Here is a 23445-nt window from a genome sequence, read left to right as displayed (position 1 = left end):
ATATTCATGGGTTTCATTAGGTCTCTTGCTACAGCTGTCGCCTACTTTGCTCCTTCCTGTTTGGTGTTGGAGAGAGGTCACTATTGGTTTTTATATTGTTCACGTCACTATTTGCATGAGCCACGACTAGAAAGACTTGCGGTAATATGAAACATGTTTGATATTGTCGCAACGGCAAAACAAGAAAAAGACTCCGACTGACTTAAGAACCGCTAAGATTGGCACCTTACACTTAACGATCTAGTAGACAGGAGCGCGCCACGATTCCAGTACAACTCCCATGATTTCTGTCCAACTTTGGAAATTTAGTCACCGACTGTGAAAACAGACCAAAATCGTACAATGTAAGGCCGCCATAAAGTGTTACCAAATTTTCAGACACTCTCAGGTGGTCAAATGATTGGCTACTAGTCATTTGATTGGAAGATCTAAAAATTCTAATAAAATCATTAAGAAATTTGTTGCCCATGGGAACGTGTCCAAGCACCATTCTTCAGTAATCTTGGCAACATTGTCCAAAACGTATGTGTCCACGTACCATCACCTTTATTCTCCAGATGATTATGTCTACCACACTGAGAGGGAGAGAGTGGAGTTGGACAATTAGTTAGTCACTCTTAACACTTGATTTTACCTTTACCTTGTAGTTATAGGTAGCAACTGAGGCTGTTGCGATCACTTTTTCTGTGCTTCTGTTGACTTTAGCTATTATATGTGCATGCTCTCTCTCCCAAACAGGTGATACGTATGCTTAAAGACCTGCGGTTGAAGTACCCAGACAAAGACCTTGACCAATTAATTGAAATGGCAAACTACTCCACAATGATGGCACAGCGCAAAAGTCGGGCTTTCTACCGTGTTCAGGCTACCCGCATGATGATTGGGGCCGGCAATGTTCTAAAGAAGTATGCAGCAGCTGGTCAGGCTCGCCGAGCTGCTGCTGAATCCTCACTTGAAGATCAGGACTTGGCCAATTGCAGTTGCATTGCCTTTGAACAGGCGCAGTACCAGTGCTCAGAAAATTGTGGAACTGTCAGTTTGTGGGTAACATTTCAGAGAGGCACAAACAACAGTACATGCCTTGTGGACTACAACACAGAAAATGGCTCTGCCAATGCTGGGGCAGACTACCAGTATACACATGGAACACTGGAGTTCAAACCAGGGGAGACAAGGAAAGAGATCAAGGTGAGATGAATTGAAGGAGTAAAAGTACCAAAGATGTTTAACCACTAGAATGAGAAAAATAACATGACATAAATTACGCTTATATTTAGTTTGCCAGATAGCCGGAGGAAGAACAGACTCTTTGCTCATCTGTCTCTTTGCTCTTCAGGTTGGTATTATCGATGATGAAATGTTTGAAGAGGATGAGCATTTCTTTGTTCGTCTGCACAACTTACGAGAGGGAGAAGGTCCCCCAAGTAGTGATGGGGTAGAAAACAGTAAGCTCAGGCTGGTAGAGCCTCAGTTGGCAATGGTGACCATCTTGGATGATGACCATGCTGGCATCTTTTCATTCGTTCAGAAGGAACTCAGGGTCAGCGAAAGTTCTGGCACAATCGAAGTGACAGTTACACGAAGTTCAGGAGTAAGGGGCACTGTTGCAGTGCCTTATCACACAGAGGATGGAACAGCCCGCCATGGCATAGACTACGAGCAGACACAGGGAGAGCTAGAATTCATCAATGAAGTGACAAGGTAAGAGGGTCAGGCTTGGAACTATTTCAGTTAATAACACTGATTAGTATGTCCATGAACTCTTGCGACCAAACTGTGAGAGCCAGATGTACTCTACTCAATATTGTATTCTCAATCCATCCTCAATATGCAGTTTGTTCACAAAGCTCATTTAAAAATTACATGTTCTGTCTTTAGGCTACTTGAGCACATGCATTTGATATAGGAATAATGTTCCATCTGACCATCTGACAATGAGACCATATTAACAGCACATGGCCTGAACACAATGTAGTAAGTCTGCCCACAAGGACCAGCCACAAATGTAATTATTTATGAAAGTGGGGAAATAAGGACCATTGTGCTCACACTTTGTCCAGCACTGCTGGTACGAGTGCAAATGGGGGAAAGGCATGCAGGAGCATTGGAAGCCATGGGTGCATTAATTGCTATGCTTTTTTGAATGGGGAAACATGACCTGTTTCTGTAAAACAGCGAGAGTAGGCGTGGTGGACCAACTAAATGCCAATTCAAGTAGGCTATGCACCAACATGCGAGTGCTTCCTTATCTCGGCACGTGACGTCATTAAAAATGTGCATGACTAGAAAAATTGTCCTTCGTATCCAATCAACTACTAAATTAAAGGAACACGCCACCCAAAATCAGTAGTAATATATGTTCTTACCTTAACTTTCACGAGTTGAGTCATACCTCTCCCGCGTCGGTATGTGCACTCAAACTCTCTGGCGCGCGGCGCGAATGTGTTAGCATGTTGCTATGCTAGCGGGCTCTGCTGAAGCCGTAGAGGGAGTAAGATGGCATTAATCAAACACATCCACGTTTTCCCTACTTAAATACAGTTGCACAAGTAGTTGATTAAAAATGTTAGGTCACACAACATGAAAAGTGATGATTTTCCAAGCGAATAAACAGGAGAACTACAATGTCTGGCGCAATAGCACTTGGGAGTACTTCGACCTAGGTAGTAATATTAATTAACCTAATTGTAGATCCTATCCAATGCTTGATCGACCCCTCAGCCTCCCCCTCCCCTCTGAGCGAGAGAGAGGCACACACACTAGAGATGCGCTGATGGGCTATTATTTCAACCATAACTGCATAACAAAACTTAATCCATCCATCAGCAAAGTTTTTTGACCAATTTTCAAAACCGCACCCGCCCGCCATCCGCTGTGTTTTAATATATATGGGATGCGGAGCTGCTGATGAGGCTAGAAAGCTCTTGCCTGTTCTTTCTAGAAAGACTGATCCAATGCAGCAAATATATTAAAAGGCTAAAGTCCTACATTGGCTATGTTGTAGCCTATCCCCAGAATATCAGCAGCAAACTCAGTCTCTGTCTCGCAAAACAGTCTCCAAATACAACGCACATCGGCCTGTTGCCTAGCCTATTCTGTGTGCCAATATAGCCTATCGTCCAAAATGCTTGGTTGTATTGCATTCTCCACATTTTTAGCTAAATTTTCATGTACCACATCAGCATTTTTGTTCAGTGAATCTTTTGTAAATTGCTTTACAATTACCGTCGGGCCTATAGGCCTATTGCCAGGCTTGCCTCAGCTTCGGTCACGTCCTTTTACAATTTTATCATTGTAATAAAAAACGCAATTTGGCACATAATCAATCAATTCAACATGCTGCTGGCCTACTAATTAATGCCTATTGTACTTTATTTTTTGCAAAAAGAAAGAAATCCTTGATAAAATAACAAGTCATTCACATTACTTTACGCACTGGCATGACGGGGTGACACAATGACAAGCCTGTTCTGAAGACTCCCATTCATTTTGGCTGCATGGGAAGAGAGCGTGTCTTTTTCAGACAGACAGCGCAATTCATGATGATCGGACAAACTAGCGCCTCGATATTAAAGAAACTCCGACTCCATTCATTCCGAAAGTCCACCGCACAACAGTACAACGTGCATGTTCACATTATAACCGCCAAACTTGCTTGCTTGCCTTCTAAGTTTTCCGACTTTTTTTCTTACCTTCTTTTTTCCGCTGTGGATGCTATTGAGCTTGTAGAAGTCATACGAGTCATATCACTCTCTGTCTCTCTTTTAAATGCCTATTACCTGAAGGCTACAATTACTATGTGTTTGATATCGCCGCATCCCATATACATTAAAACACAGCGGAATGGCGGGCGGGTGCGGTTTGGAAAATTGGTCAAAAAACGTTGCTGATGGATGGATTAAGTTTTGCTATGCAGTTATGGTTGAAATAATAGCCCATCAGTGCATCTCTAGTGTGCCTCTCGCTCAGAGGGGAGGGGGAGGCTGAGGGGTCAATCAAGCATGGATTCTAAACTCTGTGGTGGATAGGATCTACAATTAGGTGTTAATTAATATTACTACCTAGGTCGAAGTAGGCTACTCCCAAGTGCTATTGCGCCAGACATTGTAGTTCTCCTGTTTATTCGCTTGGAAAATCGTCACGTTTCATGTTGTGTGACCTAACATTTTTAATCAACTACTTGTGCAACTGTATTTAAGTAGGGAAAACGTGGATGTGTTTGGTTAATGCCATCTTACTCCCTCTACGGCTACGGCAGAGCCCGCTAGCATAGCAACATGCTAACACATTCGCGCCGCACGCCAGAGCGTTTGAGTTCACATACCGACGCGGGAGAGGTATGACTCAACTCGTGAAAGTTAAGGTAAGAACATATATTACTACTGATTTTGGGTGGCGTGTTCCTTTAAGTTATTCATCAAACATCTATCAACAAAAGAAGCAAACAACGAGTATATGTTAAGAATTATCCACAATTAAAATAATAACCATGTGGTGTTAGGCAGACCACCTGTTGTGTTTTGCGAGCAAATACATTTAGCAAATAGTATATCAATGGAATAAAGCTCTTAAAAGAGTTCGGGGATCCATATTTGTTTTCCAAGCTTATCTCAAACTTTTTTTTGGAGGTTGGAATTTTTAAAGTCGGGTCCTACAGTTGGCATGAAGGAATCACATGAGATTTAATTGTATTTACAGGTGGGACTCAAAAAATTAGAATATTGTGTAATATTTTATATTGTGCAAAGTTCATTTTCCCCCCTAATTTCTTTCAAAAAATGAATCTTTCCATATACTCTAGATTCATTAGATATAGTGAATAGAAGTACAATATTTTAAGCCATTTTTTGTTTTAATCTTGATGATTATGGCTTACTCATGAACACCAATATTAAATGGGGGGGCGGGGGGGTAACTTCTCCACAATATATTTTTGAGACACCTGTACGTTCTGCATACAGCGCTCCACCTTCACACCCTATTTGTCTTGATGGAATATCTCACAAACTCTTCACTCAACACATGACACACCATACATCAAAATAAACAGCAGACCTTACCAAATACAGCAATACAATTGGCTGTTGGTAATATTTTGAACACAAAATCAAGCTTCTGCCATTTACATCTCAGACCACTGATCGAAACTCCACAGAAAAAAAGTGGGGTAAGTCAAAGAGGAGAATGCACACATGGGGGCTGAGGAATGTGGACGATCTGGAGAGATTTATTAAAGAGAAAAGTCTCAAATCCCTTGCTTTGCATTCTCCTTATGGGATGTCATAGGTTTGCAAGCTGTTTTATTGGCAAAGGGAGGCTTAACAAAGTTTTAAATGCAGGGGTGCCAATAATTGTGGCACTTGTTTTTTTTTTGTTTTTGTTAAATAATATTTCTTTGTGAGGTATTTTTATTTCCCCTTCCAGGTTCCAGGGGTGTCAATAAATGTGGAGGGGCACTGTGTATGAAAATCTCACAGGACACAACCATGATATTAAATATATGAAGATGACAAAAACAGCATGTTCATTGCTATTTATTGCCCTTACCCCACACACGATCAAAAACATTAATGTTTGCAGGTTATTTGTGAAACCATATATTGATTGTATTCTGCTGACTGTCTATTGCTGATAAAATGGGGTGGGTAAGGTTCATGGTTAGGCATCCTTTTTAAGTGTTTTCCCATAGCCTTTCACCTATAAACCATGGCAGTTAGGACAAAATGTTTTGCTATTTCTGAATGCAGCTATGTTGTAATGCCGTGTTTGAGGTTGGCTATTACACACAGGTGCAACATTCCTTGACCAGTACAAATTATATCTATAGATGGACAAAAACGCAAAACACTATACAGTAATAGTCAGTAAGGTTTAGAAGTAACGTCATGAAATGTGATTTAGATCTACAATTTCAGCCAATTGTTAACTATCAGTGACAATAGAAACTGAATATATTTTTTTCCTGCAGCACATCAGGCATACAGTTTGATAAACACTGTTCTAGTATGTGTATTGTATGTGCTGCAGAGTTTAACACATTGTACTTTAACCAGATTCCACCAGCCTTATTTGTGTGGCTAGTGACTGTCTGTCAGTCTGCCTGTCGGTCTGTCTATGTGTGATAGTATGTTGATTTCACACCTCTGACTTTAGCTCTTCTCTTCACAGTGGTATACTAAAGGTACGCATTATTAATATTGATGAGCATGAAAAAAAAGAAAATTTCTACATTATCCTTGATGAACCCAAATGGCTGAAAAGAGGAATTTCAGGTCAGTGTGTGTGTGTGTGTGTGTGTGTGTGTGTGTGTGTGTTGGGGTGGGGGTTGTAGAAAAAGAGCTAAACTCTTATCATTAATTTGTGTAAACAATGACAGCATTGACAATAACAGAATTTACTTTTTCCATAAATTTGTGGCTCAATTCCACATGCCCCACACCTCAAACTAGCTACCACAATGCATGCTTAATACCAGAATTTCATGGATTTTAATCGTGCACGCCTAGACGGATTACTGTAAGGGGAAATTGGGCTCTGATATGAATGAATGTAAAGGGTTTAAAATGTTGATATTCTGTTTTCAGTAGGAATACTAGGTATAGTAGTGTATGTGAGAGAGTAAAGAGTATAGTAGTGTATGTGAGAGAGTATAGTAGTGTATGTGAGAGAGTTTAGTAGTACATGTGAGAGAATATAGTAGTGTATGTGAGAGACTATAGTAGTGTATGTGAGAGAGTATAGTAGTGTATGTGAGAGAGTTTGGTAGTGTATGTGAGAGAGTATAGTAGTGTATGTGAGGGAGAGTATAGTAGTGTATGCGAGAGAGTTTAGTAGTGTATGCGAGAGAGTATAATAGTGTATGCGAGAGAGTTTAGTAGTGTAGGCTATGTGAGAGAGTTTAGTAGTGTATGCGAGAAGGTATAGTAGTGAATGCAAGAGAGTATAGTAGTGAATGTGAGAGAGTATAGTGGTGTATGCGAGAGAGTATAGTAGTATATGTGAGAGAGTATAGTGGTGTATGTGAGAGAGTATAGTGGTGTGTGTGAGTCTGTGAGAGAGTTTGCATGAAACGGAAGGGAGTTTGCATGAAACGGAAGGAGTTTGATTTCTCAGTTCCTGATTGGTTTGTCAATGTCACTTCTCTCTAGCTAGCCAATTAAAATCAAGGAAGTGGCGGGACCTACACTGTCAACAATGTTCGTGTAGACTTGGGGCCTGTACTACGAAGGGAGCTTAACCTACCCAGATGTAACCCAGGGTTACTTTGTTAAACCGGGGTTGACAAAACCTGGTTATCTTAAGTGGTGTTAATCGGTACTACGACGCTGATTATGAAGTTGATTTGTTGAGCCGGAGTTAACCTAATTGGAGTTTGTGCGTGTTCACATAAAAGGGGCGGGTTGCAGCGCAAGTCACCACTTTCAATGATGACGCAATCACCTTATTTTACGGATGAGGAATGCACAATTATTATGCCAAGTTATGAGGAATTAAAACCCACTCTACGACAAAAATCAAATACGTCGGCAGTGAACAAAGCAAGGCAAGGTATTGCAAATCGGGTAGCCTAAATGCCTAAAAGTAAAGTTTTATTTCCACATGTTCTTCAAATATGTGTTACAGAGGATTAATAGCTTGCGGAATGTCTGAAATTAGTTGAAATAATTAAATTGCCTATTTTGAGTTCATAGAAATGCCTACAGATGCAACACAATTTAGAAGTGGGCATATAGATTACAGTAATAGGATAATTGAATGTCTAAGTAGCCCCCATTGACTGATTTAGTGTATGCCTAATCCTGTGAACATTTCAGATGCAACACCATTGCCAAACGCACATGGCAGCAGGTGAAAATGAAACGCAAACACATTATTCAGAATAGTAGGTTTATATAGTCATAGCTTGCATTAATATTTCTTAATTATGAAAACATATAGGCCTAGTCAATGAAAACATTTATTTTCGGACATAGCCTACAGTATTCTTGCATCACCGATGGAATACATGAATGTCCACGTACGGGCATTGCTATGAGACGTCTTCCTAGATCATCTGACAAAGATAACGAATTCCCTCGGCTGACAATCTATATCTTCATAGAGAATATCATCCGGGTAGGCTATATATATTTTCTGGCAGTCTCTAAAACCCCTCTTCCTGCGAAGAGAGTCCCTCACGATTTGCGCTCCAATGTCGTAGCCTATGGGTCATCCAGGTACGCCGACATGTCTCGGGAGAAATTGTTAGTGGAGGGGTGGTTAACGGAAACCTCGGGTTAACCAAGAACATAACCTGCTCGGAGCAGGTTTGAGATGCAGCGTAAATTGCCATGGCAGCATACCTCGGTTAAAACATATCCAGCTTTCGTAGTACGGGTTAATCGGGAAGTTACGCCACACGTGATCAAGTTACTCTCGAAGTTACCCGGATAAGCCAGTAACCCCGCTTCGTAGTACAGGCCCCTAGTGGTGGAGGAAAAAATCAGCCAAGTCCTATACACGGGTTTCCCGTTTACCAACAAAACTAGATGCGCGCGCAGCCTTGAGGCAGAAGACGCTTGGTGGCCGTCCACAACGTTATAAACTTAACCTAAATAGGGAGGGAAAGTGAAAACCTGCGCCCCAAGTGGTTGCGTTCCTATCGAAGAGCAGCTCCAATGTTAAGTCCCATAGACCTATTTTAAAAAAAAATATTGTGAAGCCAAATGAGCGATGTTATCCACCAAAAATATTTTCAGTGTCTATACAGTAATAATATTCTAACTGTGAAAATGTCAGACCCTATTTTGCCTTATTTAAGAAAATCGAAATTGCTCCTTTTGTTTCATAAACGAACTACAAAAGACGTCACGTGACTTTACCCTTCAACGTTACTCACGGTAGCATGGTTTGTTTATTAGCCTGGTAAGCATTGACACTTAAAGGGACACCAGGCAAGCCTGATGCTTTTTCTCTACGAAACTCCCCCTCGCTCGGTCTGAAGTTCTTTTCCTTTTCTTTGCATCTTCCGTCAAGGGTTTTCGCTGCTTCTTCGCTGGCTCTGCCATTATACACACGTTTGCAACAATCTCTAGCGTTTCGTTAGCCTGCCTTTGTGCTGTAAACTGATCCTGCTTCGGTCGGCGGGTAGGATACACCGAACTTGCAAGTGGGATATTCTTCCTACAGGCAGTAGGGGCGGGCGAGAGAGCCTTCATTCGCCCCGTAATGAGTCATTTAACCATATACCGACTTACGAAGATGATTAATTAACACGAAAACGTTGCCTGGTGTCCCTTTAACACTTACAGCTAGCTCTTCATGTGAGTAGAAGCACAACACCAGTTATCCTGACATAAAGGTTATCACCACACGGTTTACATCACGTTCCGTTATTACAAAAATATGTTAAGCCAGTTAAGCAAATTGCGTATTGATCAGTTAGAGATTAAGCGCCCAAACATGCAGCTGTAGTTCCTTATCACCATGTTACGACAAAAACTCAAAACAATTCAACTGATCCTAAAAATAAGGTATGACCACTTGAAGCAATAGAGGTGACCCCAGTGCCTAACATATGGAAGGCATTAAATTAAGATCCCAATGTGCACCGAGATATATTTAAAAAAAATCCCATCCACTCCGCTAAACTCTAGGAACGCAACCACTAGATGACTAGTCGGCTGCTGTAAGCTACATTCGGATTTTTTTGTATACCCCTGTTGTCTCAATGATAATAACATCTCATTTCAGACTATATTTCAAAGTTTGACGTTCATTTGGATTATTACTATAACATCGTATTTTGTCATTTTTGGCGAAGACATGCATTCCGTTAGGGATATTGAACATATTTAACATTCTCTAACCATCGTGATTTCGAATTGGTGCCGTTTTCCGCACAAAAACTCATTTTATTCTTTTGCTCTTTTGCATTGCTCTATGCTGTTCTATGGTGCTTTCTGCCTCTTGGTTGCGCACGCATGTTTTCGTGACGTTCCATAGAAATCCATGTATGTGACTAAATATTAAACTACTACTGCAAACCGAATGCAAATTAGGCTACAAAGACATGAGGGGTGCCTATTCTATTGTAGCCTAATAGCCTAGGCTACCAGCTCCTTTTGTCTGGCGAAGTCATATTTTAGTGAACTGAGATCTGAAAGATTGCTGCCATTGCAGTTAGCCAGTTAGCTAGCATTCCAGCAACATTCCAAAAAGGACGTGCATTACAGTTTGGCTGGCAGACGTTTTTGGTAACCTTGTCTGCTGTTGCAAGTGACTCGTGAGCCTGTGTCCACATCGCTATTTTTGCACTAGCAGCCAAAGATTCTAGAACAGAGCTCCAGACAGCGCTCCTTTCATAGTGCTGCGGATCAAGTCAAAGAGTATAGGGAGGGAAAGTGAAAACCTGCGCCCCAAGTGGTTGCGTTCCTATCGAAGAGCAGCTCCAATGTTAAGTCCCATAGACCTATTTTAAAAAAAAAATATTGTGAAGCCAAATGAGCGATGTTATCCACCAAAAATATTGTCAGTGTCTATACAGTAATAATATTCTAACTGTGAAAATGTCAGACCCTATTTTGCCTTATTTAAGAAAATCGAAATTGCTCCTTTTGTTTCATAAACAAACTACAAAAGAAGTCACGTGACTTTACCCTTCAACGTTACTCACGGCATGGTTTGTTTATTAGCCTGGTTAGCATTGACACTTAACACTTACAGCTAGCTCTTCATGTGAGTAGAAGCACAACACCAGTTATCCTGACATAAAGGTTATCACCACGCGGTTTACATCACGTTCCATTATTACAAAAATATGTTAAGCCAGTTAAGCAAATTGCCTATTGATCAGTTAGAGATTAAGCGCCCAAACATGTGACTTCACATGCAGCTGTAGTTCATTATCACCGTGTTACGACAAAAACTCAAAACAATTCAACTGATCCTAAAAATAAGGTATGAACACTTGAAGCAATAGTGGTGACCCCAGTGCCTAACATATGGAAGGCATTAAAGGAGAATTCCGGTGTGATATTGACCTAAAGTGTATTGAAACATGAACGTATGTCTCATAGCCCATCTCGGCTTGTCCCCTGCACTCCACAATCTGGCGCTAGTTAGCCGATGCTACCAACAGCTTTTTCAATAGTGGTGCTTTGGCATCGGGCTAGCCATGCAAATAAATCACTGTTTTACACCCATTTACGAGGCTCAATGTATCTCCACACTTCATTGGTAGACTTCCGAGGGCCCTGACATGTAAAACGAGACATTGAGAACTTTGAAAAAGCACTGGTAGTTTACTTACAAGACGATTTATACAGACAGTATCTTCACGAAGTTTAGCGTTTGCAGCCATCTTGAATTTAGTCACGATAAGTCGAGCAACGAGTAAGAATGAACAGGTATGATAAGGGATCAGATTCCAAAAATAATTCAGTGGAAATGCATGGATTCCAGTTGCTGAAGTGATTTATTTGCATGGCTAGCCCGATGCCGAAGCACCACTATTGAAAAAGCTGTTGGTAGCATCGGCTAACTAGCGCCAGATTTTGGAGTGCAGGGGACAAGCCAAGATGGGCTATGAGATATACGTTCACACTCGGTATCATGTTTCAATACACTTTAGGTCAATATCACACCGGAATTCTCCTTTAAATTAAGATCCCAATGTGCACCGAGATATATATATTTTAAAAAAAAAATCCCATCCACTCCGCTAAACTCTAGGAACGCAACCACTAGATGGCGATGAGATTACTTTCCCTCCCTATAGAAGTGTTTATTGTTGCTAGGTTACCAAACTATCTACCAGCAGCATGTCTTTGCTGCCTGGCTTAAAGGTGCGATTTGTGGGATTGTTACCGAACGTTCTGTAGGCCAAAATCAAAACACTGGTGAACGTTCTCAAGACTACCAGACGCGAGCCTCTTCTGGGTTGCCAGATGTAATGAAGACTTAGGGGCCGTTTATACGAGAACGATTGCGAAGGAAGACGACAAAATATTTTATCATAAATGCCTTTCGTTTACACGGCGACCCCGCCATCGGGGCTTGAAGACGCAAAAATCTGAAGACTCCTTCCAGAGTGTAGAGTTTTGAAGACGACCCGGGTTGCGTCTCCGTCTAAACGGCTAAACCAAAGATCCTTGATTACCTCTCTGGCTAAACTGTCAAATTAGAATGTCTGCGCGTGATGTACCGGGGTTCTATCACACCACCACCCAGCGGTCTGGAATGCATATCCAATCGAATATCACATACTCTTGCGTCTTCATATAAACATAGATTTCCCCCTGAGAATGCTCGTCTAAACGCGAATAAAAAAATGAAGACGAGACGACACTTCTGCGTCTTCTCTTTTCATCGTCACCGTATAAACGTAGTCTTAGCTAACGTTAGTTGACCTGCAGCTGCTTTAACGTTTCTCCAACCATGACCCAGCTACACATTACGGAAACAGTGAAAACAAAAAATACCTCTCTAACCAACGTAACATATTTAGCTGAAGTTAGCGATGCAGATGAAGTTTAGCCTAGGCTACCTGTTGTGGAGAAATATGGCCAGCTCTGCGTCAGACTTGATATTCTTCGTTTGACGAAGACGTCACCATCTCAGGAAGCTCCTCCGATGTCCACTTAATTTGTTTCTTGTTTTAAATTTGGAAATTCCCCTGCCTCTCATAGGCGTTCATGACTACAACTGACAGCTGTTGACAGTTGGCCTTTGCTAATTTGGCAACCCAAATAGGAGGACGCGCTAGCCCATTATTAATACTCTATTCCAGAATTAATCGTTCAAAACATAAACGAAAATTCCAAGAGATTCCGTCCCGTAACTCATTTTTTTTCATGGGTTTTACGGGGTTTTATGTGTTAGAGTTATGTTGTCAAATAAGCCATTAGTTCAATTCATCGTGTTTCCTTACTCTCTGACAACATATGGTGATCATTTTTGGAATGGTTACAGTTTATTTTCCATGATTTCCTACATACTGGACCTTTAATGCTAACTAACTAGCTAACTGAAATGGCAATCTTTTAGGACTCAGTTCACTAAAATATGATTTCGCCAGACAAAAGGAGCTGGCATTACAATAGAATATGTCACCCCTTGTGTCTTTGTAATTTGCATTCGGATTCGGTTTGCAGTAGCAGTTTAATATTTAGTCACATAGGACTTGGCTTATCCCCCCCCCCCCCCACCACCACCACCACTAACGTTATGCAAACTTTGTTGACAGTGTAAATGCTAGGTCCCGCAGCAATTTTTCAGGACTCAGTTCACTAAAATATGACTTCGCCAGACAAAAGGAGCTGGTAGCCTAGGTAATTACAATAGAATAGGCACCCCTCATGTCTTTGTAGCCTAATTTGCATTCGGTTTGCAGTAGTAGTTTAATATTTAGTCACATAGGACTTGGCTGATTTTTTCCTCCACCACTAAGTCTACACGAACATTGTTGACAGTGTAGGTCCCGCCCTTTCCTTGATTTTAATTGGCTAGCTAGAGAGAAGTGACATTGACAAACCAATCAGGAACTGAGAAATCAAACTCCTTCTGTTTCATGCAAACTCCCTTCCGTTTCATGCAAACTCTCACACACACCAATATACTCTCTCACATACACCACTATACTCTCTCACATATACTACTATACTCTCTCGCATACACCACTCTCTCACATTCACTACTATACTCTCTTGCATTCACTACTATACCTTCTCGCATACACTACTAAACTCTCTCGCATACACTATTATACTCTCTCGCATACACTACTAAACTCTCTCGCATACACTACTATACTCTCATGCATAGCCTACACTAGTATACTCTCTCGCATACACTACTATACTCTCCCTCACATACACTACTATACTCTCTCACATACACTATAGTCTCTCACATATACGACTATACTCTCTCACATACACTACTATAGTCTCACATACACTACTATATTCTCTCACATGTACTACTAAACTCTCTCACATACACTACTATACTCTCTCACATACACTACTATACTCTTTACTCTCTCACATACACTACTATACTCTCTCACATTTACTACTATACTCCTTCACATACACTACTATACTCTCTCACATACACGACTATACCCTCTCATACATACATGTAAAATGACTATAATAGTGAGTGTGCATGAGTATAGTGGTGTATGTGCAAGATTATGATGGTGTGTGTAAGACCAAGTATGAATTAAGGCCTAGACGGCCCCTCGTAGTGTACCGCCTTTCCACCTATTAGATTTAGTGTTTTCATCATAGCCTATAAGTACTGTATCCATATTGAATTGCTTAAGAACTTAATATGTTTATCAAAAATGTTTTATTTATACCCATCACTTTTTCATTTTTTTAGCTGTGTTCTTTTCGAAATATATGGAGCAAAGCTTGCTGGGAAATGCCAACTTTGTTTCCTATCATATTATTAGATAACATTACATCTTTTCTTAATAGTTCTAACTGTTAACGAGAAGAAAGTGTTCTTCAGCAAATGGATGAATCATTGCGAACATAAATATATTTAGCACGCACAAACAAAAGCATGACACACATATAACTATCATGAACTTCTGATTGGTGAATACAAGTTTCTCTTTGTAATGGACTGGGATCAGGTATCTAAATCTTAATCTATAGTAATGTAATTGTTACCTGTCATATATTGGAAAACACACACCTAATGTAATCTGTATCAGTAGGCTATGTTGATATACTGTAGGCTGGCTAACATTACTTTGGATGTTGGATAGTTCAAGAAAATAGGCTGTGATGGTTTGCGTCCAGGATAGACTAGACTAGCAATAATACATTTTGTACCTCAGAACCCACCTATGTAGATAGGCTCATCAAGTGTTATTCATGTAGGTGTGTGTGTGTGTGTTGAGGGTGGGGTGAGTTTGTGTCCAGGCCCGTGGTCATGATAATCTGTCCATGTCTTTGTGTGTGTCTGTATGTGTGCAAGAAATCCTATGATTGATACAGAATATTGTCAAATTGTTTTGTGGTCCAGTTTGGGTGATAGTCACCAATCACTGCATAAACCATGTTTCTATTGAAAATATAAATTTGAAATACTGTCAATTTTGTTTATTTTTACCAGAGGAATCAAAGGTTGCTCCCTCCCAATAATTGTCAATAAACTGTGTGTAAATCATATTTACCATATTGCACAATGAAATCACATCTCTTTTTTAATATTGCTGATCTACTTATTCTGTCTGCAGATCTACTGCTTAATCAGGGTAAGAATTGTTGCACTGATTTTTATCTTATTTTATTTCTAATTTTGTTCTCAAGAATACCTATCCTTGTGGTCTGCCAACGTCAGTGTGAATTTGTGTGTGATTCTTGCATTACAGATCTTAGCAACTATTTTACAATCAAATAATTGTACCACAGATGATAAATGGTCACCTGATTGCTTTGCTTTTCCATTGATATCGATTGAATAGAGACCACGATAAAGAAGGGAAAATGTATTAATTGATTACTAATAATTCATTTATCTAGAAGTTTTGATCCAAAGTATAAAATTGTTTATTTTATGCATGTGGCCATAGCAGGTATAAAACAACATTTTTATTGTCTTTTTTACCACAATGCCACAGATGTATGTCTCAATATTATTTGTAATAGCATGCAATGATCCACAAACATTTTAAAAATGTGTTTTGACATCAACAAACAAAAACTCCTTGTGACAAAGACGTTCTTCACATTTAAACAAATGTAGGCCTAATATTGGTTGCTGCATTCATTGTTCACTAAGCTTTCTGGGATATTTTTCTATCCCTTCGTCTCTGAAAATGCTCTGTTTGAATGGGCTATTTGGAGAGATAGATCACACTGCTCCTCCTTCTCCAAAATAACACATCTACCACTACACAGGAATGTGTAATAAAAATTACATTTCTATGCACATCTTAAGTGTTTCCAGTCAGTATTTCTTATTAAAAATGGCAAAATGCACATTAAAAAGGTGGATGGAAAGCAACATCAGCATGTCTTACTCAAAGTTACCATGCTTTCTCGAATGTAAATGAATGTTCAATTCATGCACCAAGCTGCCTTGTGGTCCTGGAGGGTGATAAATAACCACCAAGTATAATTTGAAAGGTATGGCAGTGTTCTCTGGTCTAATCCACGTTTCAGTAAGAACAAGCAACTGAAGTGATAACTATGACAGCTAAAGCAGCAGACAGTTACAGTGCTACACTCTGTTGGCATGTTGGCATATGACAATAAAGTTGAATCTAATCTAATGCTCATGAGCCCCCATGTTGAAACGTGTCCCAATGGTGTAGTATCAGACTCACAGAATTGAGTATGGCAATGTCAGGCTAATCATACGCACAGGCTGCTTTCAAAAGATACAGTACTACTTTGTTAGAAAAGAAAAGAAAATTTGCAGAGGCACTCTGAGGTTGTAAAAGTATAACAAAGCCTTTAATTTATCATGGCAAGAACTGGTTAAAAGCATATGGGCCTACGCGTTACGGCCATATTGGCCTTCATCAGGGCATAGAGGAAAGAACAGGAAACAGGAAAAGAACAAAGCTTAAAATGGACACCCTTAGGTATACCACTTTGTTACTTTGAATGAGAAATATGACACAATAGAAGGGCATATTTAATGGATTCAGTGTGGACAAAGAGCATTTAGTGCTACACGACATGCGCCATGAGTTTTTTTTTTTTTTTTTTTTTTTACATTACTCAAACTATAGTTGGCAATCATTTTAATAGTTGACAGCTAATTGAATAATCAATAAATAATTGCAGTGCTTGTATTTTTATTTAAATGAGACCTGACCTGTCATATAAGGAGTTTTGTGTTATTGTATGGCAGATGTCATTTGTAACTTGTTTAATATTTGTTGTTAATGACACACAGATTTAGAAATACATTTGTATCTCCTCACACAGATGCACCTAGCCCAGAGGAGGAGGAAGCAAGGAGGATAGCTGAGATGGGGAAGCCTGTCCTGGGAGAGCACAGCCGTCTAAAGGTCATCATAGAAGAATCCACTGAATTGAAAGTGAGTTTATGATTGTTTACAACTGCAACTCAGGCATGCGTGAAAGAATAAAAAATGTGTGAGGAATAATAAAAGCATGTGAGCTTACACAGGACACAGTTTTTTTGTGAATATCACAAGAACCATAGGGCCTAGGATGACCAACTTTTTTTCGTATGTTGGTCTCAAGGGGCCATGTCAACCCATCCCATATCCACTCATTTGAGGTATAGTGCAACCTAGTTAAAAATGAAAAAGCAACAACAAGGTGTTGTAATCGCAGGTACTTTATCTCTGACTGTAATTCTTGGAATTACAGTCATGAGGCGCCATTTCAGCCACACACACGCACACAAACACACACACACACACACACACACACACACACACACACACACACAGGCGCACACTCACACACACACACACAGGCACGTACATGCACACACTCTCTCACACACACACACACACACACACAGGCGCGCATGCACACTCACACACACACAGGCACACAGGCACGCACATGCACACACACACACACACACACAGTTCACATGCACACATGCACACACACGCACACACAGACATAAAGACACACTCACACACAAAGTACACCTGCACACACACACATCGGCACACACAGGCACGCACAGACATGCACACACACGCACTCCAGGTGCCTACGGGGACCCCATCTCTCTCTCCCACTTACTTCATGTCAGTCTCTCACTATCCTATCATAATAAAGGCAAAAAGCCCCAAAAATGTACTTTTAAAAAATCTGAATCTAAAAAATCTAATGCATTTACCTCAGAAACTACTGCTATAGGGACCACAGACCAAGCCGACGACCAGAATTTTACCAGAATTATTTTGGAAACATAACTCTATTCGATGGCCCACCAGTAGGAGGCCTACGTGCAGAGAGATTGTGCCTCCCCCCATCCAAAAAAAATAATTTTCCCCTGTCCACACGCATAGAACAATCTCAATCTCAAATCTCAGTCTATGTGTGGACATGGCTTGAAACAGTGCCAGAAAGGCTCTGGGTGGTGTTTGCAAGGTTTTGCATGCATTTTAGATAGCTAGCTTGTTAGTTTTAGACCAAAACTCCAAAGTGCTACTTTAATGGAGGGTATGCTCTCATTCCAACACAAACTTGTGGAGATTCCTGAGATGGCTTTCCTGTTCACACGCACTGCTCAACTGAAGAAGTGCTTGCAGGCTCTGCGTGACTACAGTTTGCCAAACCCAGCCCGGAGACACTCCATGCCACTCCCAGTCCAGCACAGCACCACACCAGTTCCAGTTCAAGTTCATCGCCAGCACAGGATCAAGCCCAGCATTGTCCAACCAAGGCAAGGCCAAGTCTTGTCCATTGCCACCCCGATACCAGCAACCTACTCCTGGGCTTCCCCACAACACGCCTGGTCCTCCAGTGTCTGCTATCATCCAGCCAGTTCCTGACCAAGCCCCTGAGCAGGCCAGTGATGACAAGTGGATCAAGTGGGCCACTGGCGACGAGTGGGCCTTTTGAGTCAACCGATCTCCACCCAGTTAGCCGTTGACCTGCTAACCCTCTACCTGACCCAGTTGTTCAAGCCCCCCAGGTGTCCCCACTCCGGGTAACTAGTTTAGCCATTAGCCTTTCAGCTGCTAGGCCCAACAGGATCCCACAGAATTTGATCAAGCCATTACAGAGCCCCCAGAGCTTTTCCTTTTCCTTTTCATCATCATCGTCAAATAAGCACAGTGGTATTTTATTTTAAAGAGCATGAATTCTGAATGCCTAAACACGTCAGTCAACCACTGAGAGTAAAATGGCATAATTATAGTATAATCTTAAAACTATCTTATGGTAGTTTTTGGTAAATGTTGAAGTCGCGTTTTACATGTGTGCTTAATCTAATGTAAGTGATGTAAATGGAAATTTTCTGAATAAATTCTGCAGGCAGGAATGTGATCGATTTCAGCCACAATTTCTCATCTGTAGACAATTCTGTATTGAATAGAATTAAATTGTATTTATTTCAAAATGTGGCAGTTATAAACACATATGCCATCATTTGGCAGAAAGAACGAAAGAAAAAAAAGATCTCACTATGCACTATGCAGGTCTGGTTATTCCTTCGCTGTTTCTGGGTTTTCGCTGGATTTGGGCTCGCATTTTTCACGACACAGCTTCCCCTGCAGCTTCTGTAGCAAGTGACTGCTACGCTAAACCCCCACTAGCTAGTGAGCTAGCCATCAAGATACCAAGCTAAGCACATACTGGGCTCTCAATAAAACGGTCGAGCAAACACATTGTTCAAGAGACTATGAAACCACATAACAAAAACAAAGTTCACCCAAGGGTTGGCTACTTACAATTTCAACAGCAACAAAGCCAAGTCGGCGTCCGTTTTGTAGTCTTCTTAGAAACTACAATCTGACTACATTTTCGAGGCACGATTGGATACTTCTGCTGAGTCACATCCAGATTTCTTCGGTCCGGGACCAGAAAGTTGCATATTCGTTTTTTCCGCGGAGAAGCGATAGGGGGAGACGAAGCACCCACCAAACGACCCAGAAAGTGTTGTAGAACCATCAGAACGACTCTCAACCTGCATAATTAAGGTCATTTTTGCTAAAATTGTTGCATAGTGCTTCTTTAAACACATTTGAAAGGGAGTGGGAAGAAGTGAACACTTGTCATTAAATGCTACAACTAAAAAGTACCTGTTTCCTTTTGTTAAATTAAACATGAATTAATGCAATTTATACCTGAATGTAATATTATGAAATATTATACACAAAACATATTATCTAATAGTATACACGTCCGTATGCATTCATATGCATAACATTATACACATACACACAGCCACATCAACAGCACCATTTATCATGGGAGTGGCATCATACCACTGTAGCAATACTACCACCCCAGATGATCAGCACCACAATGTGCCCCCCCCCCTTCATTCTTGTACTGCTGGAAAACCATCTGTTTATACCTTTTTCTGAACTGGTTAATGTTTTCATTCAGCTTTAATTCCACATTCAAACCATTCCATAGCCTTACCCCAAAAATTGAAATACTGAAACCTCTCATAGTTGTTCTGTTACTGAACCTTTTGATACTGAATTCGATGTCCTTCTTGTATGTTCAACAGTTGCTAAGAGTTTGTTACGTTTTGCCTTATGCATTATTTGTACAGTTTGGTATAGTATAATATCAATGAATTTCAAACTTTTTGACTGTACATGTAGAAATAGTGAATGAGTATGGTCCAGATATCCAACCTTGTGAATGATGTGTACTGCCCTTTTTTGTAGTTAACGCCCTTTTTTTGTAGTTAACAGTGAGTATAATAAGCTTTTGTAAGTATTGCCCCAGACTTCCACACAGTAAGTTAAATAAGGTAAAACTAGTGAACAGTAAAGACTGTGGAGTGGGTTGTGATCCAGAAATAGTTTTGCTTTATTTATCACTGCAATGCTCCTTGATAACTTAGTTTGCAGATGTTTAAAATGTGGTTTCCAACTCATTTGATCATCAATAGTGACTCCAAGGAATTTTATTTCAGAAACTCTTTCAATACCCACCCCATCAATTGAAATATGTACCCCTGTATATGGTTTGAAAGTGATATTAGAGTTCTCATCTTTTCTACTTGAAACATGTGGTAACAGTATATTCGCATAGCCATCTGTAAATATCAAGTGCTGATGACAGTTTTTGTGCTCAGACCACAGTGGATGAGTTGCTGAAGGATACTAATATGGCTGCAGTGATTGGAACTCTCTCCTGGAAGGAACAGTTTATTGAGGCTATAACTGTTCTTGGAGGTAAGCTCTGTACTGGAATCATTTAAGAGAAAAGATTTATTTTCATGTCATGTACACAGGACAATTGTGTTTATTTACATGCCAAAATACTTCTCAAAGCATAATTGGAATTGATCTAGAAGTGCTTAGGTTTCTTAACAACACTAAGAAGCTGTGGATTATTCAAGCAATATAACTTGAGTGAGAGTTGGGCTTGTACTTGGGCTGAGACAAGAAGAGGGCTATTTCGCTGCTGATTGTGTCAGTCCAATACAAAGGCCAACGTCAGTCTAAGAACAACTTGGGGTCTATTTTTGGATGATAATAAGTTCTGTACACAGAGGGTTGAAGCGGAGCAGTCAGTAATCAAGGATCTTTGGTTCTGTTTTGTGGACAGAATTATTTATTTTGTGGACAGAATGACTTTTGTGTGACGAAATACATATATTCATTACGAAACCATGTTACATCGTAACGCCTTTTGTCCACGGAATGCACAAATTGGTTTGCATTGTGTCCAAGAAACACTAAGAGAGCACATCATTTCGTGGACGACGTAATGAAATTATCGTGACACATAATTCATTTCGTAAACTGCTGACTCACGAAATGTATTGTGCGTGATTCTATTATGCATTTCGTCCACAGAATGAAAGCATATGTCACTGAATGCATTTCGTAAGTTATTAAGTTACTATTGCATGGACGGAATGCCTTCTGTAACACAACACAATACTTTCGTGGACGAAATTGAAATGGGATTCACAGAATGATGCGTGTAGGTGCATTCCGTATTTTCGTAGACAGAATTACTTTTGAGTCGAAAAAAAGAGTTTATTTCGTCTATGACATTGAATAGTGCATTCAGCATTATGTCCACGAAATGAAAAGGCCACCAGTCAATTTCGTCCACGAAATGATGTGCTCTCTTAGTGTTTCGTGGACACAATGCAAACCAATTTGTGCATTCCGTGGACAAAAGGCGTTACAGTACGATGTAACATGGTTTCGTAATAAATATATGTATTTCGTCACACAAAAGTCATTCTGTCCACGAAATAAGGCATGTTACATTTGGCGCCCCATACGAAACCCCTTTCATTCTCTCAAAGGGTTTTTGTTCTTACAAACCAGAATGTGCAAAACTGCTAATACACTCCCCATACAAAATGGCAATGGTCACCTCCACACTTTTCAAAGGCTAGAAAAACCCTATAAATTATAAACTTTGGGGGGGGGGATACCACAGAGCAGTTAGAGGTCACAGTAGTGTGACAGAAGAAAAACTGTTTTCATGATGCTAGGTAGCTCAGATGATTGAAATGACTGGAAAAACAATCAAACAAAAGAAATAGGTAGGTCTCATAAAGAGGACATTTGTTTTGGATAATAGGGTAAAGGCTGCCACAACCACAGTACAAAAACATCATGGCACATACTGTAGCAGGATACACACAAAGAGTATACAAATACTGTACATTGTGTAATAAATATGTATTATACGCTGTAAGCAGGGGTGAAAGTAAGCCGGTACTGGCCGGTACGGAGTACCACTAAAATATTTGGAGAGGGTACGCCGTACCGGAAAGAAAACTATACTGTCTCTGAAAAATATTGCACTTTCAGCATGACAACACAACTGCTAACGTCAAATTACCAGAAGCAACACGTTTCCCCCAAAATATATTTCATATACATCGTTCTGAACTGTATCTAAATTGTGTCTAAACCTCCCGTGCAGCTGGACAGACAACGAGCAAGCTATAGCGCGCGTACAGTAGCCTAATTGTGCCAACGTGCACTGGTATCCAAAGTGTTTTAGCAGACGGACGTTTCTTGGAAAGTCTCCGAAATAAATAAAAAAAACATACAGGCTAAAGAAAAATATGTTGATGTTTCAATAGCCTATTCTGGTTTTATGTGTGCAGTGTTTCGCTGGAGAGACAAGAGACAGACAGCGCGTGTACGGTTTAACCAGATCTTGCGCAGCAATAATGAAAGTGTTTTAGCGGACAGAAGTATTGTAGCGACCGGCTGTCAATCAGGGAGTGCCCGCGCTATGCATAACCCCGGGCATGCTCATGGTTGGCAGCCTGGCGAGAGGGGGGCGGGACCCCCGGAGAATATAGGCTACTGTTCGAGAAAGTTCTGCCTCTTTCGGTTCTGGGCCTGACACGGCCCGCTGTGTTATATGCTGCATTGTGTGCTTTGTGACAATAAATCAGTTCATGATAGTGAAACGCTACAGTATGTTGCAGTCTCCCAAATAAAAAGGCATGACTCAAAGGAACGTGTTTCATGATATACAGTAGCCTATATAAAAAACCGATTGGAAGTGGGAGCGAGCAGAGTAACTAGGCTAAATAAATAAATAAATGTTGAAATTAAGTGTTAGCAATTTATTCATAATCAAAAACAGATACAGGTGGGTTAAAGATATCTAGTGATACTAGAGTGATAAGAAGTCCTAATGCTTGATAAGTAGACTATAATACAGTAAATAAACAAACAAATAAATAATAAATAATTAGGCTAAGTGAAATTTTCGGAGCGCGCTTTGCGCGCGCATTATAACTCTATATCATAGTACCACCAAGAAATAAAAA

The 23445-nt window shown here is 40.4% G+C and overlaps 1 protein-coding gene across 3 annotated transcripts in view; it reads left to right on the top strand.

The window, feature by feature from the left end:
* The window catches only part of LOC121708556 (sodium/calcium exchanger 2-like), a 143808-nt gene that overhangs the window by 118808 nt on the left and 1555 nt on the right, over window positions 1-23445 (top strand). For all 3 annotated transcript variants that reach the window (XM_042091290.1, XM_042091291.1, XM_042091292.1), the window contains 6 exons: window positions 739-1188; window positions 1337-1701; window positions 6169-6272; window positions 15239-15256; window positions 16941-17053; window positions 20761-20860. In XM_042091290.1, coding sequence (XP_041947224.1) covers window positions 739-1188; window positions 1337-1701; window positions 6169-6272; window positions 15239-15256; window positions 16941-17053; window positions 20761-20860 — 1150 coding nt within the window. The remainder of the gene's footprint in view (window positions 1-738; window positions 1189-1336; window positions 1702-6168; window positions 6273-15238; window positions 15257-16940; window positions 17054-20760; window positions 20861-23445) is intronic.

The sequence above is a fragment of the Alosa sapidissima genome, chromosome 5 (genome assembly GCF_018492685.1).
Source record: "Alosa sapidissima isolate fAloSap1 chromosome 5, fAloSap1.pri, whole genome shotgun sequence".
NCBI lineage: Eukaryota > Metazoa > Chordata > Actinopteri > Clupeiformes > Clupeidae > Alosa > Alosa sapidissima.
Note: the sequence above shows the minus strand (reverse complement) of the source record. Positions and strands in the feature narration are given on the sequence as shown.